The sequence below is a fragment of the Lasioglossum baleicum genome, chromosome 5 (genome assembly GCF_051020765.1).
Source record: "Lasioglossum baleicum chromosome 5, iyLasBale1, whole genome shotgun sequence".
In the NCBI taxonomy this organism is placed as follows: domain Eukaryota; kingdom Metazoa; phylum Arthropoda; class Insecta; order Hymenoptera; family Halictidae; genus Lasioglossum; species Lasioglossum baleicum.
In genome coordinates this window covers 9,652,857-9,672,383 of record NC_134933.1, presented here as the reverse complement: position 1 = coordinate 9,672,383, position 19,527 = coordinate 9,652,857, and the positions used below count along the sequence as shown (strand labels likewise).

Below are 19,527 nucleotides of genomic sequence, written 5' to 3'. Positions count from 1 at the left end.
GGCGTGTGTTCAACACCCCGGACTCTCTTCGAAGATGCTGGCGTGCGAGGCGGCGACAGAGGAGGCGCGTTCGCGAAACTGTCAAGGAGATCGTCCCGGCAGTTGTGCGTGAGTCAGTGCGGGTCTCCCGTTGTGGATCGAAGGACGAGACACGCGCGTCAACCACAAAATGGCTTCGGGCGACAATGTGGACGTGATCGAGGTGGTCGAGACGAGCTTCACGGGCCCGGCGCAGACCGCCGACGATCATCTCAGGCCCGAGCTGCCTGCGGACGACGACAGTGAGTACTCCTTCACTGTACTACCTCCGGAACAAGACTAGCCTGAGAAATTCGAGGTCTGATTGGTTATCGAGCGCACATCATTTTTGCTATTGGTCCGAGTGACAGTGTCACCGAGCCAAATTTCAAAAAGTTCTTCTCCTGCTGCTTTACACTACATATTAACCGTGGGGTCTGATAACCAATCAGGTACACGTCATTTGCTATCGGCCCGAGTGACAATGTCAGATCCCAAGCAAAGACAGTGTCAGATCAAATTATGAAAAGGTGGACAGATCTTTTCAGCACTAAACATTCCACGTTGCTGGAAAGATTGAAGTCCACATTGATTATTATCAGTAGACTGCGGATCTTTATGCAAAATAAAAATATTCTGCATTGATTGTGGGAAGGAATTTCATCCCTTAATGAAACGTCAAAATCAACATTACGATATTCTCGACATTGTGCTAATCCTTCACTGTTTTATATTTCACCCAACGAATTTCTTCGTATAAATGCATAAAGATCCGCAGTCTAGTTATTAGTTATGATTTTGTTGCTCGTTTCAGTGACAATGTCTCTCGCCCGATTGCTGTCTGGCTAGTCTTCTTTCCAGCAATGCACTACACCCGTCGCTACACGTCGGCCCGCGTCTCCCAAATGTCACGAACATAACCTAGAAAATCTAGAGCCGCGATACCAGACGCTCCCACAGATAGCCTCTCTCTCTTTCTCTTTTTACTCGATCCCTGTATCTTGCTCGGTCTTCCCCCCCCCCCTCTCTCTCTCTCTATCTCTCTCGCTCCCTCTCGGCCAGGCCAGACGAGAGGAATAGGCGTGATCGATCGATTCCGGACGATCGGATTTTCGTTTCGCTTCCGCATGCCCGCGCCACGCAAACGTCCGTTAGAAACTCGCCTGTCACGCGATCAACCGTACACACTACGGCATACGACCGTCTCTCCCTTAGCTAGGCTAATCCAGTCCGCGATCTGACAGCTGATGGGTGTCAACCGTACTGTCCCCGGACTACCAGAGATGGCAACGAGCACTCTGTACACTCTGCCAGATGCTTCGAATCAGACTACAACGACCAGGGTCTTTTTTCCGTGTGGGCGGTTGTGGGACGAATGGCCCTGACATTCGAATGACTAGAGTCGAAATAGCGTCGACTTTGTTTCTCATCTTGATTATTTGGATTGTCTGACGGATTTAGTCTGGCAGCACTTGCACCATGAATCTTGCGGTTGGTACTAGATGCTAGTGGTTAGGGATGCCGTGAATTGTTACTTTTGGATCACGCTGATTTTTTACAGAGAAAGAACATAACTGTGCTTCGCGCAAATCAAAGAGTAACCTTTATGTTTTATGTTGACAAGATCCAAACAAGATTGTGAGTTATAGCGCATTTTTATCAAATTTTAGTTTTTGTCAAACTATCATTTGCGTTTCCTATGATTGTTAATACATTAGTATTTTGTAAAATTTTACACGTAGCTTATTCATGCATAAACATGAAAGAAATTGTCTACACTTTTACGCTATTTAAATAAATATTACGATCTTGAAATGGAGAGACAGAATTAATATTTTATTTTTTAAAATACTGAAATGAGGTACGGAAAAGAAACTCGAATATTTTTTATTTTTATGATTAAATGTGAAGGGAATGAGGTTGAAATCACGGTTAGTGATTTTGCATTCCATTACTAGTAGCGGTGGAGAACTATCGAGGTACTAGAAAACTATATGTACTAGGAATTTTGTACTATTTTAAATTATCCCTACTCATTTTTGTTATAAATGCATAAAATCCGCTGTCTATTTGTCACTAGACCACGGATACAGGAGCTACATAGACGTTTACTTGTTTTAAAATAATTTCAGTCAGTGGAAAGTAATACGAGTGTCAGTATCGAAATACCAACGATATTATCTTCAATCTCTTTAAACCTTTTATCCTTAGAATACGATAGAAGATTATGAATTTTTATAGACTTTTTTTGTCTTCTGCTAGCGTAATTGAATTACATTCCTTTGTGTAGCACTTCGCGGAACCGTACGAAGTCTCTTTGTGCTTTCAATGGTTTTTTCCCTCCACCTCGTCGTCCAATCGTCGTTAACGCTCCGTAATAGAATTATTTTTCACTTGGCTGGCGCCGCAACCCAGCGCTGAATCAACTTCCACGAAAATCGTAAGGCTCATTGGAAAGTCCTGTTTCATCTTCTATCATTCTTTTCGTCGACAAAGTATATTCCTATAACGAGCCGATTTCTTCATTTTTATCCCAAGAAAACAGTGTCTCAATACATGCACCTATGAATTACGCGACAGTCAACAGTTAAAAAATTATCTTCGGATCGTCTGTGTACACGTAACGCATTGCTTAAAATGCTCTTTATCGCGCGGATCGTTATTGATAATATTTCTCATCGCAAATATTATTATGTCACCATCTTGCATTTCGAAGGTCCACGCGATCACATATGTACCTTGCAGCGATTACAACTTCTTGGAACTCCCAGATAAAAATCTCTGGACTGATCTGTCTGATAGGGACGCGGTCTGACCTAGAACAACCATCGTCACTGAAGTACCCATCGAAATTAAGTGCAACTATTCTGCGGAACGTTAATAATAGTCGCTCATAAGTAGACTGCGGATTCGATGCATTTATGGAAAGAACAGGTTGGCACAATTTAAAGCAATAGAAAGTTTAAAAGAATTCCAGAATGTCAATATATTATTTCGAACTTATTAAGGTAATTAAGGTTATTAATTTTTATTATGCATTAACCCTTTGCACTCCTTTGTCGAGTGAAAATTCAATTTCTTATTTAGTTAAAAACAAATATAAGTTCCACAAATATAAATTACAACAAAGTTTGAGAGAGCTATATGTAATATAATTAGTAAACATAATGGTTTCAAATAAGTAGCAGACAAGGAACTGTCCTTTGAAGTAACTTTCAAATGAAACACTTAAAATAGCAGGGAGTTGTTGGCAATAAAATTGAAAAATAATTCAGAATGAATGAATCTTGTCTTTCTGGGGTCAAAATGATCACTACGCGACCTCGGTGTAACTTGACCAGCCAAGTTTCACCCCTTCAGAGTGTCGCAACCCCTACAAAAATAGTTTTCTAAGGGTAGTTCTCTGTCCTCCTAGTCTTCTAAGGATCAGAAGACCTCCAAAATAATTTACAACGAACATGATCACTCCGATGATTGTTTGGAATGAAATTTCAGGGGATAACGGTGTGTTCGACGTCCCCGCTGTCAATGGCGAGTCGTGCACCCGGTGCGTGTGCACGACTTTCGTTTTTGAACTCGGTTAACGTTCCACTTTCTCGTTTCTTTCCCGGAATATGCATCGGCTTTAACTGATCGCGCGGGCATGCGATTCTCGTTCCACCGCGGGCCGCAACTTAGAGAACGGGACTTCAGTTTCATTCACTAATGGGTGAACGCGTGAGTATGGGTGTGTACGAGAGCACGGGCCGACGGTTAGGTGACCCTATTTCACGCGATACACACGTTACCTATACTTTTCGATATGTTACAGATAAATCCACGGGGGACAAGGTGACGGCGCTTGACGTAAGTTCGAAACTCGGCTAGCTACATGATTATGATTTTTACCAGACACGAAAATCATAGCTCCTCTCTCCAGGTGCGGTAAGCTAGGGCTTGCAGCGTGGCTCGAACTGTTCGATTTATTGCGAACTGGCGAACTTCTTCAACTTGTTGCTGTTACCCGCTTGGGGCATTTGATTTTGTCCGTTCGTATTTTTGCTTCTTTAAAATGATGACGGAAGCATTTAAATTTTTACATTTTGTAACTCGAATGTTGCAATTAATAAATTCAAGACATTTTTCAAATGTCCTGTCGACATCTTCAGGTTTTGTTTAACATATTTTTATGAGCATTAAATTAATCTTAATTTTCATGTTTAATTCACTTGGAGCACGTTTTCAAACTTTGCACAGATTTTTTTTTCATTGTTTGAAACAACCCTGAAGGGTGAAAGAAATTCAAAAGTCGAAAATAAAAGCCACCCTAACGCGTCACACTGTTACGATAAATTAATTCCGCCAGCAACGACAATGAAAAACATTGTGGAAACTTGGAATTTAATTAAAATCTCGAAAGTTCAAACGGCACCACGTGCCCTAGCTGGAACCTGGAAGCGGACTATAATTCCCGTATGAATTATGAAAGCTTTTGCCAAGAGAAATCGAAGGATACAAGAGAAGCAATCCACCAAGTAGTTCCGAAGAGGGCTATAAACTTCGGTCGACCGGAGTGTGCTATTTTTGCAAGCGCAGGAAATTGAAAATTGATTTTACATTCAATTAATGTTCCGCCGATGAACTTGTAAACTAGTAAACGTGCGTAGAGCGTGTACAGCGACATAATTGAACCTGTTTTTAATCAGTGGCATTTCGTTCCGTTAGGTCGCCGTTGCAGAAATTGTTGAACGCGAAAAAAAGCGAAGCGTATCACAGTGAATTTAAGCAACAATTTAATATCGTGCAGCGTTCACACTCGCATGATTCGGTGCGACCCGGTGAGCGGAATAGATAACCGATGTGGGCACATTATCGAAATTCTTGAGGCGTATATCGCTCTTCCGCTCCACCGGTTTGTTTCTATGGCTGATAGGCGAAACCACATAAGATGCATTCAACGAGAATTTATATTCCAGCTCCAATCAGGACTTTTTCAAACCTTCAAAACCAGTCTGACAACCAACATTTCGTGAAAATAATAATAACAACCTTTCCGTGTTTCAATTAATTGCTTCTAAGCTTACATGGAAATTGATTCGATAAATTCCTTGGTCCAAATATAAATAAATAAAGCCTTGTCATTTTTACGAGCTGAAAATCTTTAAATCTAAATGAAACTCTAAATTCTGATTACTAGAAATCAGTGAAAATATTACGAAAATGTAAAAAAACTGTTACTATATCATTATCAACCTGTTGAACATATTAAGAAAGAAAATCAGTGTGTATTTCGCTCCAGTTTGTTGCAAATCGGGTAGAAAATTTTGTAGAGATCCGCTGTCTACTGATTACAGCGAAGAGATTCGAAACTATTAAAACGATCGGCGCAGAGGAAGCATCATGGCGGACCGTCGAACGGCGCGTTAATTATAATTGTTAATACTATAGCTCAGTCTGTCACACAATTACTTTCATTCCCCGGCGTCTAGGCACGATAAATCGCTGGTCGTGACTGAACTCGTTACATAAAAAAGAATTCTGGTTATTTATGTAACCATAGGTGTTCGCATCGGTGCTAGATTTAAATGAAAAAGCGCGGCCAACGAAGTAACGATGCCACGGAACAGATGTAGCTCGCAGACACGGCTGTTATGTAAGGAAAATCCTTGCTATCTCCCGCTGTTCGATTCGCGCATTTTCGCACGTTTCATTCTTGCTCGTCGTGGAATGTCGACGGTGCCGCGCCAATTTGCCGCGTTCAAGGTACACACCGTGTTCGACCGATTGCGATTTCCCTCGGCCGTGGATTCACGAAAAAAGTGAGAACAATCTCTGTCGACACGCGAAAATAGATTCGAATCATTTCGCTTTCGTGAGTTGACGGAATCTCGGATCACGCTGCCGCCGCACAGTCTCTTCGAATCTCAGTCGAAGATCGTTCTGGTGAACTTGAAACGGATTCTCGGAAGTGCTTCTTCGTTGATGTAACTCCCTGAATTAACACCACAACTACCGTTCACAAATTAATGACGTCGATACACTCTAACATCCGCAATTGGTGTCTAGACTGCGGTTCTTTCTGCAATATAAAAATTGTAGAAGTTAACCTTTAGTTATTCGCATGGGGTCATGGTAATTTCGATGTCTTCATACGTAATTCCTGTCAAGAAATGTTAACAGAGACCTAACTAATGTAAATAAATAGACATTATTATATTGAGGTTCTACAAGACCACATGCGAGTAACTTTGCATAAATCGAGTTGCGAGTAACTAAAGGTTAACTGTAAAAACCAGAGATTAAATGAAAGTGTATTCCATAAAATCCGGAGTCTGGTGATCATTGTTGTGACACGCTGTTCGGTTTGGAGTTGTCAACGATCGTAAACCACGCGGTAGTTGTAAGGTTAAACGAGTGCAAATTCCTAGTTTGCTCGTCCACAGTTTGCATAGATATCGGCGGCATAGCGATCCCATTGAAAAATCCACACGATCCAGGAATAGCATCATGCACATGCACCAGTATGCGTCACCATTGTCACTCGGTTCTTCAAGGTTCCACCGCCGTTGAGGACCTCGAATGCACGGCCGGTGTACAGAGACACGGGCTGTATCGATTCCTTTTAATTTCCTGTCAATGGTCGGTCCGAACGCGCCTCACGTCCACTCATTCAGTGGAATCGCAATCTATTTTCGCACGGGAGTGGCGTTAATCAATCTGTCGTCGTCGATACGGTGACGAAGATCGTGACGCGAGATTACGAGCGATTACGCGCGCGCGAGATAAGCATTACTATCTTTGCGCTCTAATCCGAACAACAGTGAAATCTGCAAACACATTTGAACCTGTATGCGACTGCAATTTTGCTCGTTCCCTTCGATCTTTTGGGCCCATAATTATGGAAGTGGTCTAAGTGAAAATTTAAGAAAAGTGAGTTTATCAGTTTTACTTCACAGCGCATTCTATTAATATGGGCATGTATTTAAGTCTAAATTCAACTTTCAATCATTATGTTTAAGTCTAAATTCAAATTCAACTTTCAATCATTATATTTAAATCTAAATTCAAATTCAACTTTCAACCATTACATTGAAATCTAAATTCAAATTCAATTTTCAATCATTATATTTACGTCTAAATTCAAATTCAACTCTCAAGCATTATATTTAAATCTAAGTTCAACTTTCAACCATTATATTTAATTCTAAATTCAACTTTCTATCATTATATTTGAATCTAAATTCAAATTCAACTTTCAACTATTATATCTAAATTCAAATTCAACTTTTAACCATTATAATAATAAATCTAAATTCAAATTCAACTTTCAATCATTACATTTAAATCTGACTTGGACCACTTTCATAATTATCCAAGCTTTCACACGGACCGAATGTCGAACTTGAAAAGTTCACTTGGAAATAAAGACTGCGCGTTGGCGATGAGCGAAATGTTATCGCGAACACCAGCTTTAACAAGGTGAATCGGTCTTCTGGGAAAAAGTTACGCGAGCGATAAACAATCGTGCACCGACTAAGCGTGGTAAATAAGGCAGCGTGATCGTCGCGAGCTAGATAGACAGTAGCAAGGGACAAAAATAGTCGTCTAATTATTCATTCGGATGACGCGTAACTGCTTCCTCTCTTATGTTTGTCTTCTTGCCGATAAATGGCCACGAAGTGTGTCATCGGACTGACCGCCGAATTTTCCAAGCTCGTTAAATTTCGAAATAGGAACGCACTTGAATGGAGTGATCAACTTCCATTTGTGAAGGGTCCGTCCATAAGCTAGCTTCAAACAAATTTTTTGCTTATATTCTTCAACTAGAGTGACAATGTGGTATAAGCCGATGGTCTACCATTATACGTAATGTACACCGTCTGCCAGCAGTTCCATGAAATAAATCTATTAGGGTTTACCACACCCCATATGAGTAATGCTGGGTTAAGGGTGAAATCTACCCCTGAGCACGTATAATGCGAGACCCTCCTCACATTGTCGCACGTTATTGGAGCTATAAAATACAGTGACACCCATTAACATTCGGACGCTCTAAAAAAACCGATAACTTAGACTAATTAGTTAGAGTAATTAGTTTACTGCATGATGTGAATTGTAGAGAAAATACTAAAACGGTTGCGTTTTACAGCTTTTTTATATGGGCTCACATAGAAAATTTAGAAAAAACGTTTCGTATATCTGCATCAATTAAACATATTCTAAAAATTTCATGAAAATCAGTCGACGTTGCAATGAGCTACAAACGTTTAAAGATGGTAAAAATTGCAATTTCTCACAATTTTCGGCCCCTAGCAATTTTCGACAGGTGTGCTGTTCTTTCTGAAAATTTCTCGAACAACCGTTTTAAATTTTTCCCAAAAATTTTGTTCAAGTTGTGTAGCAAACGAACTGTCCTAACTTCTCAAAAAAGTTCAAATTATATTGTCCAATATTTAAAAAGTTATAGTCTTTTTACCAGTGTGCGAATATTAGTGGAAGTCACTGTATATCTATGAAATTCCCTCACCAGAAAATCTCTCCTACTAAATAAAATGTTAATTCGAATTGTCTGCATACTGGGTTGTTTATGCTGACGACTAGGTCTTTTACATAAGCTGCAAATTCCGCCACAGGTAGCAGCCCCCCACGAGCTTAAAGCAGCATCGTAGAGAGGTTAATTAGACCTGTACAGCCCAATCAAGGGATTAAGTGGGGGGTTGAGGTGGTGGTAATCAACGGAGACGATAAGACCTCCGAGGGAAAGCTTCTTTTGTAGACTTGAATTTCGGACTGGCGAGTATCGCTGCTAGAACAGCCGTCGTAATTGTATTGTACTGTTTGCAGAGCTCGGTAACACAGCATGGCACCACGGGGCTCAAAACCCCTGCGGGGGTGTCGAGGAACAAGTCGGAGCGAGAAAGAAAGATTGGCCACAGAAGAGTTGGGGTGGGAGGTGAAATCACGTACAAAAAGGTGAAGTATTGAATTCTGCAAGAACGTTAATCGATTCGCCTTCAGATGGAAAAGAGATTCTAGCAAGTATAGAGGGTTGCACTTGCACTTTGAAAGAAATTCTCCAAGAAACATACTAACGCGATGAAAGATTTTGAGCAACGAGAAACTTATTTGCTATTCTTTATCGAATATCCATCGCTAGCAATGTCCTGCAGATTTTATGCATTTCTGATGAAGATGCAACATCTCTGATAATATGTCATCAGTGCATCAAATCTGCATTCTCTGTACATCTTGAAGTAATAATATTATCCATTGTAGTATACAGTATTATAATATTGATTGTAGCTCGTCAATTATTTGAGAATAGAGCTGAATAGTGATTCGTTGCTCGAGCAAAGTAGTTGCTCACTTTGATCTGTAATTGCATTAGACTGTTGGCTTTCTGTGAATTGTTTATGGAATGTTGATGATTGATTGGTATTTTCTGTGATGAATTTTCGTAGATCCAAACGACACAAATCATGGGATCGATACAACTGGGCATACAGCACGCGGTGGGTGGTCTGGCGTCGAAGCCGGAACGTGATTTGTTGATGCAGGATTTCATGACCGTCGAAACGACGAATTTCCCCAGCGAAGGCTCGAACCACACCCCGGCTCACCATTTCTCCGAGTTTAAGTTCAAAAACTACGCACCCATTGCATTTCGCTACTTTCGAGATCTCTTCGGCATCCAACCCGACGACTTTTTAGTAAGTAAAACGCGCTGACTCGTTCTACGCGGACGTAGACAGTAAGGCAACGAAGAAATCGCTTGAAATTCCTTCGCCGCTTATCGACGATGCTAATCAATGTTTACAACGTCTAATCGTCTGCTTGAATATTCAGATGTCGATGTGCAGCGCTCCGTTACGCGAATTATCGAACCCGGGCGCTAGTGGGAGTATCTTTTACCTAACCGATGATGACGAGTTCATCATAAAGACTGTGCAACACAAAGAGGGAGAGTTTTTGCAGACCCTTCTTCCGGGATATTATATGGTATCTAATTCGAAACTGACAAACGTACAGAGGGTGTACAAAGTATTGGTACACCTTTGAAAAACGAATACACTAAAGTCACGATCTAGCTCCCTGAGGATCTCCACGATTACTGTTCCTTCACCTACCTCTTCCACTGGGGGCATCCTCGCGAGGGATCAAGGAGCTCGAACTCACTGACGTTCGGCATCCTTTGTACCTACGGCGGTCGACACAGTATTAAAGAAATAGTTTCCCTATACGATCTCTGGAACAGGCGATGGAAGCTAGATCGCGACTTTACTGTAACTTATTCAAACGTGTACTAATACTTTGTACGCCCGTTGTAGATTGTTTCTGGTGAATCTGCAGCTGCTCACCCTCCGATTTCGAGGATGATCGGACATAGCTGTTCTGCAGGTTCGATTCTTGTATTCTTGAACTCTAATTTGTTCGATTGTTTCGCAGAACCTGAATCAAAATCCGAGGACGTTACTGCCAAAGTTCTTCGGGTTGTATTGCTATCGTTGTAATAGTAAAAACGTTAGATTAATCGCCATGAATAATCTGCTGCCCTCGTCGGTCAAGCTGCATCAAAAGTACGATTTGAAGGGGTCAACGTACAAACGAAAGGTAGTACTGTTGATGTATTTCATTATTCAGTGGTTTGTTGTATTGGGTATATGTTTGTTTGACGTTCATGGTTCTTCTTCAGGCGTCGAAAACGGAGAGGTCCAAGTCTTCTCCGACGTACAAGGACTTGGATTTCATGGAACACCATTCTGACGGAATCTTCTTGGAGGCGGACACCTACAATGCTTTGGTGAAAACGATCCAAAGAGACTGCAGGGTGTTGGAGAGCTTTAAGATCATGGACTACTCTCTGCTCGTCGGTATTCATAATCTCGATCAGGCGGCGAGAGAAAAGACGGTAAGCGTGCTGCCAAAATTCAGAAGATCCACAGTCTACTTATTTGGGGTTGTTAACCTTTTCCACTCGGAGCGATTTTAACTCGAAAATTAAACATTTCTTCTGACCTGGAATAATTCTGGAATATTCTTTTTGTAGATATGACATTGATATAATACCTCATACAATACTTAAATGTTGAGTAATTGATTAGATACCGACATATGTAATGGTGACTCCACTCGAGTGCTAAGGATTAACTTTTACTTACTCGCATATAGTATCAGATAGTGTATAGTATCAGATGATTACATAAGATCGTGCAGAATGTGAAAGAATACAGCTTTATTAATTAATTATGTATAATTTTTTACACTCCGCCGTGCAGTACAGTTTGCGACATCTATGAAAATCGGGTACGAACTTCTGCAATCATCTAATACTTACAATCTCAAAACTGTAAATTAATATTTTAAGCATAGAGAAAGGTGTCGACTATACTAGCAAATGTGTATCTATTTTGCATGGAAGAAGTTATTTTATCGAATAAAAATTTGCATATGACCAGTTATGTAGAAAATGGTGTGCTTTAATGTTCTATGGTAAAATGGTATTGTTTGGTTGCAGCAGGAGCAGAGGTTATCGGCCAGCGGGGACGAAGAGGTCGGCGACGTGGCAGGGGATACTTCGGGGCCTGCTCAAGCGGAAAGAGAACGGGAGAGAGAGGATAGAATAGGAGCTGGAGCTCTGAACCGATCGCGAAGCATAAACCGACAAAGGTTGGTCGCGCATAGTACCGCTATGGAGAGTATCCAGGCCGAAAGCGAGCCGATCGACGAGGAAGACGATGTACCGTGAGTATCGTCTACCGATCCTTTTTACGATACTGTGCACCACGGATTCTCTAATAACGTGATTTTTAATTGCATTCCTGTTCCCTAGCAGTCCAGGTGGGATCCCAGCTCGCAATGCCCGCGGCGAACGCCTCTTACTCTTCCTCGGTATCATTGATATTTTGCAAAGTTACAGGCTTAAGAAAAAGCTCGAGCACACTTGGAAATCCATGATACACGACGGTGTAAGTACCATTAATTTCTACATCGGCCAAGGCTACAATTTAACACAACTTCACATATGTTCTATTAATTCTGCAATTCATTCAGATTATTTATTCGTACTCTCTGTAGGCCCTATACTTTGTTCAACACGTTGAGTGCCACGTCAAGAATCGCACAAGATTAGAAAAAACACAGTTTATGTTGTAGATCTGAATAAAATTTAATACATCGTAGTAAAAATTGATTTTCAAGTTTAACAAAGAAATTGTGGCGCTCAATGTGTTAAATTCGACTTCTTAATTTCGAAGAGTGGGCCACAAGTTGTGCCCTTCTTCAAAAGAATTAATAACATTCAGAATTTTAGTAATTCGACTTGAAAACGTAACAAGAAAGTAGGGGATAGAAATACAGAACTAAGGAAAATGTTTCTAATTTTTTAAAAGGCACCCTGCCCATCCAGAATCAAGTGCAAACAATGAAACGAATGATTTATTTCCACAGGACACGGTATCGGTGCATCGGCCGGGCTTTTACGCGCAACGCTTTCAAGACTTCATGGCCAAGACAGTATTCAAGAAGATACCGTCACGTAAGTACCATCCTAATCAGCCTCTTCTAACAAACCTGACCTCAATGTTAACACTGAACAAGGCTCATTCCTAATTTGTAAGCGGTCTCCTTTCGATCAGTTTCCAATTCGCGCGGCGTACACGTATCGTTTCGATTGATTTCCTGTTTCTTTCACACCTGTGTGTCTAGATACAGGAACCGCCATAATAAGAATACGACACACAATTGTTGATTTCGGCTTGTCTCTCTCGTTCGAAGCATAAAGTACAAGTGAAATTCTAGGCTTTAAGTAGAGTTTAGTAGAACTTATATAAATAAATATATATATACACATGCGCGCAACACACACACACACACACATATATATATACACGTAAACACAAACATCACGAGAGACAAATTTTTGACGCGCAAGACTGTGATTCGACTATTGGACACGATGCGAATGTTTAGCGTCTTTTATCGGACCGATGAACAATCTCAACACAGAAAACAACAATAGTAGAAACTGGGGGGAAGGGGACAGACGTACGAAAGAAGAAACGAAAAAGGCTCAAACAGCGGTGTACTTAAAGATACGTTACTCTATGCCGTTCACGATTAAGTAGCAACGTACCATTATCTTTGTTACTTAAGATATTCCAGTTTGTATAGAGCAGTAAGCCATAAGCTAGAGTTACTTATACACACATATATACATATATATTTTTTAGCTTCTTTATTATTATATATACAGACATACATACACATATACGAATCACCGAACGTTTCAAATTCCGTTCGCCGATTCGGATTGATTACGCTTTTAAAACGATTTTACGTTCGGCGACGCGTCGGCATATCGTGTGTTTAGCACAATCTACGATCGAGATCGAGCCAGCCGATCGAGAGAACAGTATACTACATACTATAGATCTTCTTTTATGTTTTCCCGTCTTCGACGAGCGTGCGCATCGTTCGCCGTTTCATATTCTATAGACGATCGAAGCGAGAATGAGCGAGTCTTTGTTTCTACTCTTTCTTTTTTTAATTTGATTTTCATTCCCCCTCGATCACACATCATCACCACCACCAACCATCATCATCACCATCATCGTCATCATCGCGAGAACAATTTTAACCGTCCAAGAGAGATTCTAACGAACGTAATAGCGACGTAAGGCGTAAGGTAAACGAAAGAGAAACAACAGATCAATGACTGCAGAGAATGCGACGAGTGCGGATATCCGAAAGCCGAGCATGTTATATCAATGCCAAAAATCGAAGACAATGCAAAACGAGAGAGAATCGATATCATTAACATTAATCAGCAGCCCGATGTTTCGGATACCTGCATCCCTACACGATTTACGCTGTCGAAATCATCCTGAGTTTCGGTCGATCATCCGGTTAACACTTCGAGCGCCACGTCTCTCTGCGAGGCGGAGTTGTTTCTGCAGATTTATAAATAATCTTCGGCGAGTATTTTCAGTGTCGCGCATCTTAACTTTTTAACTTTTATCTCGTTAACACTGACATATTAATTTAATGCGCTAAAGAAATATATTTTATACAACAAGTTTAACACTGTAGAATATATTCCCATAAAAAGGTATTATAGAAAATGCAATACAGAATAAAACAAATAGCCTGATTGAAGAACGTGTTGAATAAATAACTCGAAGTGTTAATCCGTGGGTTTTGATTTGATTCGATTGTATTTTCATTGACTAATCGCTAACACGATATAACTACACATGGTTCGTTCGACCGTTCAGTTTCTCACGACATCCCACCAACGTTTGTTTCTCCATGTTTGTTTCATTTTTTGTTTTCGTCACGTATTTTCTCCTTGTGTTCTCGACCTCGTCGTTTCACAGTCAAGATTGTCTTCGAGCCCGAAAGAAAAAAAGAAACAATTAATTGACGAGCACAAAATGACCAGTCCACTGGTGTCCACATACATAGCTGAGTATTTTATGCATCGGTATCGTGTTAATCATTCCTTTGTTTCGCGGTCTGCGAAATCGTGCGCGCAACACGAAGATTAGGCGTGAAGCGCACCATTGCGAAGACAATTACGCACGTTGCCGTCCTTCGTACGCACAGAAAACTTATCGGTACGTCGAAAATAGTTGCGTTACAGGTTGTCGGTCGTCGGCTACAGGACGATCGAGGTATTATGTTCATTGAGAACCTCGGTTACCGTAAAACCGAGTATAGTTCGTCCGCATAATCGTGTGATTTCGAGTTCGAAGTTCCTTGTTGATAACTACGTGCCAAACGTTCTGTGAGAGCATCGCGAGCCTCGTGTTCCTAGTAGTGTACAGGGTAGACGCAGATTTCGATTTCGAGGGCTGTGATCGAGGCTTCACGTGTCACGGATCGCACAAAATTCGCGAAAGGTCGATTGAGAATTGAATGCAACTCGTGAAGGGAGGAACTGTGCCGAATAATTGTTATTTGCAATTTGAAATTTTGTGCGGTCTACCGATCGACGTAGCCCTCGAGGCGTGTACAGTTGTCGAGAATATTTTTCGGCGGAGCTAGTTCCGGTGTGACAGTGAGAGAAAGGGGGAGAGAGAGCGAGAGAGTGCAAGAAAGTGTGCGTGAGAGCGAGAGATACGGTAGAAGTAGATGAATTTCATTTTTATTGTGAAAATATTCAGCTATCGGCTCGACGTGGACACCAATGTACATATTTATATATTTTGCAATAAACATTTTCGCTGTTTACCAACTTCATTTCATTTACAAAGCCTACCCGAAACAATTTACTTTTCTGTAGAACCGTTTCTGTGTTTTCTTCTCTTCACTCGATTCTGTTTCACTCTTCCCTACCACTGTACTTTGGTCATTGCTATGGCTACGTCGTGACTGGGTTGTCGCAGGAATTCTACTAATTAATAGCTAATTTTCGTCTTTAACCACATGTTTTCTCATCTGACTAACAATTTCGAATCTTTTGGCTCGACGAAATTTCTGGAATGTGTTTGCAATGTTTCCTTCACTAACCAATTGCTTTTTTTTTTGTTTGAAGTCTGTGCTGCGCGTGACGAGACATCCGCCCACTGCCACCACTGTCATTTGTTCCTCCCACCTATCAAACAGTGGGGGTAAAGTGGGAGGAGCTTGGTTCAAAGTGGGGGCAGCTCTCCCGAGCAAAGCACAGTAGTTCATTCAAAAAATACTATTTCATCCAGTACAGCATTTGTTCATCCCTCAATCCCTAGTCGTAGGCTCATCTAAATTTTATTTTCTTATCACTTTGTGTATACTGTGTCGATAACGTATCGTGCGACATGTGTTTGTTGTTTGTGTTTCAACGTGTGTTCCACTGATTAGAATCAATGAAACTAATCAGAATCGATCAGGGACCGCCCAAAAAATCCCGTTCATTTTTTTTATTCGGTTGCCTACACTGCTGCTCGTTAATTTACCCAAAAGATATAAATAAATACGCGAAAATGAGCGTTGAAAAACAATTCTTAGCATTAAATTAATTTCCGTTAACACATTCGAAAAATTGTTTCGCATGAAACTAATTTAACAATTCGCACACTTTCGAGCGGCAGAGTTCACTCAATTTACAACGCTGAATAATTCGCGCAGCGGAGCCTAGATTCGTTCGAGCTGTTTGCAAATCCACAAATTGGCCAGTGAACGCCTAAAACGCGCTCGCACGACCGCGGTTTAATTAAAACCGAGCGTTTCATTAAATCGTTTAATTAAAACGCCGCTAATCGAATGCAATTAGAAAACCAGCGGCTGAGATGCATGGAATTTCGCGAGATCCTCGAAAAAAGAAAAGAAAACAACGGCGAAATGTTAGGGAAGGGGGGAGAGCGGAGGAAAGAAAAGTCTCTCCGGGAAACAAGTTGGCGAGACTAACGACGTAGCCATTTAAAGACGAAAAATCATTACAGTATTCTGTGTGATCGAGATCCAGGTCAGTGTTCCGCCGGTCAAGGCAGCCCCGCGGGTAAACACGCTCGAATAATCGAGGATTCCGCAAGGACGGGTCCAGCAGGGATCATTAAAAGGGAATCTCGTCCGCGATGATCGGACAGAACGCTGATGACTTGACGGTGACGATAGAGAACGACTGTTGATCGTCGCTTCGTTTTCTCTTTCTTTCCCGCACTGGTGTTCGAAATTCCTAGACACTTTAAATCAACGTTAGACCGCGGATCTTGATGCGTTTATGGCTTACGGAAATGTTGGAAAAAGGCTAGAAAATGACATTATATTTCACATTCCAGTTTCTTAAAATTTGTCTACAAAAATTGGAAAATGCATGAACATCCGCAGTCTAATCATCATCATCAGAATGAAGGATCTTTTTATTGAACAGTACGCTGTATGGTACGAATCCTTCACGCTGATGATTTTTACGGTGTCTTCGAATTCCGTCCACCTTTGTACCTATTTCTCTTTCTCTTTCTATCTATCTATCTCTCCAAATTTCTGTATTCATTTATCTCGACCCCAGCCCGAGGCAAGAACGTGTGGCGCCCGCTTTCCTTAGTTGTTGCTATAACTATTATTCTCGGCAGTCCCCCGGTGATCTATCGTTCTGTACACCGAGTATATATACATATATATTTAAACGCATATATATATATATACACATACACAACCATCGTCTAAGTACCGCTATTATACGAAACGTTCGAAGCTAAATGTTGATGTTTTTGTGTCCCGTGCACTTCTTTCCGTGTCAACCCCCAATGACCTGATCTGACCTGCTACCGATCGAAAACTCGAACAATCTGAATACCAAAAGTGGACCTGCCTGGGATTAAGGGGAATCATCGCAAATTCCGTAACCTCGTCACCAGCTACATAGGTAACTTTGTCTGTCTGTCTGTTCGTCCGTTTGTCTATCTGTCTGTCTATTTTTCTGTATGATTGTACACGTATGTTGAATTTTTATTTTCAATACACAATCCTCCTGTATCTATCTCCAGAAACATTAACGAGTCTCTCTTTATCTCTCTCTGCTTGTTTGTCGCTCTTTCACATTGATTTCATATTTCCTTGGATCCTGGATCGAACTCCATTGATGATTTACCAATCACCTGTATCATCGATTTTTTACGCTTCTTTACCCGTTTCTTTTTCTTTTGGCTGACGTCTCTTTGCTCGATCCGATTTCCCCCGATCTAACAACTCCTGATAACTCGGATTGTATCGTAGACCGTTGCGACACCGTTTGATTATTGTGTCGATTGTCGCATGCGAAACTTACGGAGTACGTTTGCCCCTTGTTCGTAGATTCATAGATCCCGTATGTAGGAAGATTGTACACAACCCGTTTTCTCCCGCTGAACGACGCTCTTCGATATTCAAAGTGAACGGTGACTGTTCGTTTGAATATAGGACGTTGTTTCGCCGAGAAATCTTGACTTGTTTGAACCTGTTTGTACTTGTTTGAGCTTGTTTGGACTTTCTGTACTTCCACCTCTTTGTACGTTTCAGCTCCCTCGTTCTTTCACAACTTTTCTACCCTCTCTCTATCAAAACCTGTACAACTTTGCACTCGTGTCTGCGACGACGGGCTGCAACGCTTTTCTTCTTCTCACCCAACGAAACTAACTATAAGTCTTGATATATAGATGTGAGTTTGCGCGCGCGCGTAAGTATGATTACACAGGTGTAAGGTATTTCGACACTCGAAAGAGTATCGCGTTTCTGCCGACAATGCGACAGTGCGTTGAGAAATTCGTGTGATTCTTGTTTGTTTTTGGAAAAAGCTTCTCGTTGTCGGCAGGAACGTCGGATTGCATCGTTGCAACGAAACCGATTGATCTCGTGTTACTATTTACACTTCTGCCCCGATTTCTGCTTCTGCGATGCCCGTGGGATCCGTGTATGCCTGGACAGAGAGTCTCTTCCCCGTTTTGTTCACCACTACTGTCTCACACCTTTTCTCTTTCTATCTTTCTCTTTTTACGCCTCGGACACGTTCACTGTTGAGTCAAGGACACGTTGTCAACAAGTCAACCACCCGTCGAAGAACCTCGGCTTTTTAGGTCGCCCTTATCTCGAGGGGAATCCGTCGACGTTCGAAATTGATTCACTCGCGAGCTTTTCTTTTTTCGCAACACAGCCCCGCATATCATCCCGTTTTCAGTCACGCGGGAGGTTTTCAACAGTGAAGATGCGACTTCAGAGGAAGAAATTGACTAAGTCGAGTTGGAGACAGAGTTGAGGCTGTTTTTCATTAATATCACACATTGACTATTTCCTTCGTAAATGTTTATCAGCAGATAGATTTCATCAGTTTTTAACTACAAAATCCATTTTAAACGAATAACGTGATTAAGACAGTCGCTGACCACGATCAGCCCGGTCAGTGACCACAAGAAGAAATTGAATAAGTAGAGTTGGAGACAGAGTTGAGGCTGTTTTCGATGAATTTCATTGATTATTTCCTTTGTAATTGTTTAGCAGCAGATAGATTTGATCAGTTTTTCGCTATAAAATCCATTTTAAACGAATAAAGTGACTAAAACGTCGCTGACCACGATCAGTGACCATAAGAAGAAATTGAATAAGTAAAGTTGCAGACAGAGTTGAGGGTGTTTTCGATGAATTTCATTGACTATTTCCTTTGTAATTGTTTAGCAGCAGATAGATTTGATCAGTTTTTAACTAGAAAATCCATTTTAAACGAATAAAGTGACTAAAATGGTCGCTGACCACGATCAGTGATCATAAGAAGAAATTGAATAAGTAGAGTTGGAGACAGAGTTGAGGCTGTTTTCGATGAATTTCATTGATTATTTCCTTTGTAATTGTTTAGCAGCAGATAGATTTGATCAGTTTTTCGCTATAAAATCCATTTTAAACGAATAAAGTGACTAAAATGGTCGCTGACCACGATTAGCCCGGTCAGTGACCACGGTCGCGGTCATGGAATGAAATGATCGCGGAAATATTTCCGAAAAAATTTGAAAGAGGAATCGCTGTACTGTTTTCGAGATATTGTTCCTTGCATAATCGAATCAGCAAGACTCACGGTATATCGTT

General features: G+C 41.1%; 1 protein-coding gene across 23 annotated transcripts in view; it reads left to right on the top strand.

Annotated features, from left to right (window-relative positions):
- Window positions 1–144: 144 nt before the first annotated feature.
- The window catches only part of Pip5k59b (Phosphatidylinositol 4-phosphate 5-kinase 59B), a 55,493-nt gene continuing 36,110 nt past the window's right edge, over window positions 145–19,527 (top strand). For 14 of the 23 annotated variants that reach the window (XR_013008972.1, XR_013008970.1, XR_013008971.1 and 11 more), the window contains exons 1-11: window positions 145–281; window positions 3,830–3,864; window positions 8,842–8,970; window positions 9,459–9,707; window positions 9,844–9,996; window positions 10,444–10,608; window positions 10,691–10,906; window positions 11,513–11,739; window positions 11,828–11,963; window positions 12,445–12,532; window positions 17,279–17,341. Coding sequence is in view for 20 of the 23 variants with exons in the window: in XM_076423469.1 (XP_076279584.1) it covers window positions 170–281; window positions 3,830–3,864; window positions 8,842–8,970; window positions 9,459–9,707; window positions 9,844–9,996; window positions 10,444–10,608; window positions 10,691–10,906; window positions 11,513–11,739; window positions 11,828–11,963; window positions 12,445–12,532; window positions 17,279–17,341 (1,573 nt within the window). In the remaining 3 variants the exon portion in view is untranslated. The remainder of the gene's footprint in view (window positions 282–3,829; window positions 3,865–8,841; window positions 8,971–9,458; window positions 9,708–9,843; window positions 9,997–10,443; window positions 10,609–10,690; window positions 10,907–11,512; window positions 11,740–11,827; window positions 11,964–12,444; window positions 12,533–17,278; window positions 17,342–19,527) is intronic. The other 9 variants (XM_076423470.1, XM_076423464.1, XM_076423462.1 and 6 more) reach the window with 5 other exon arrangements.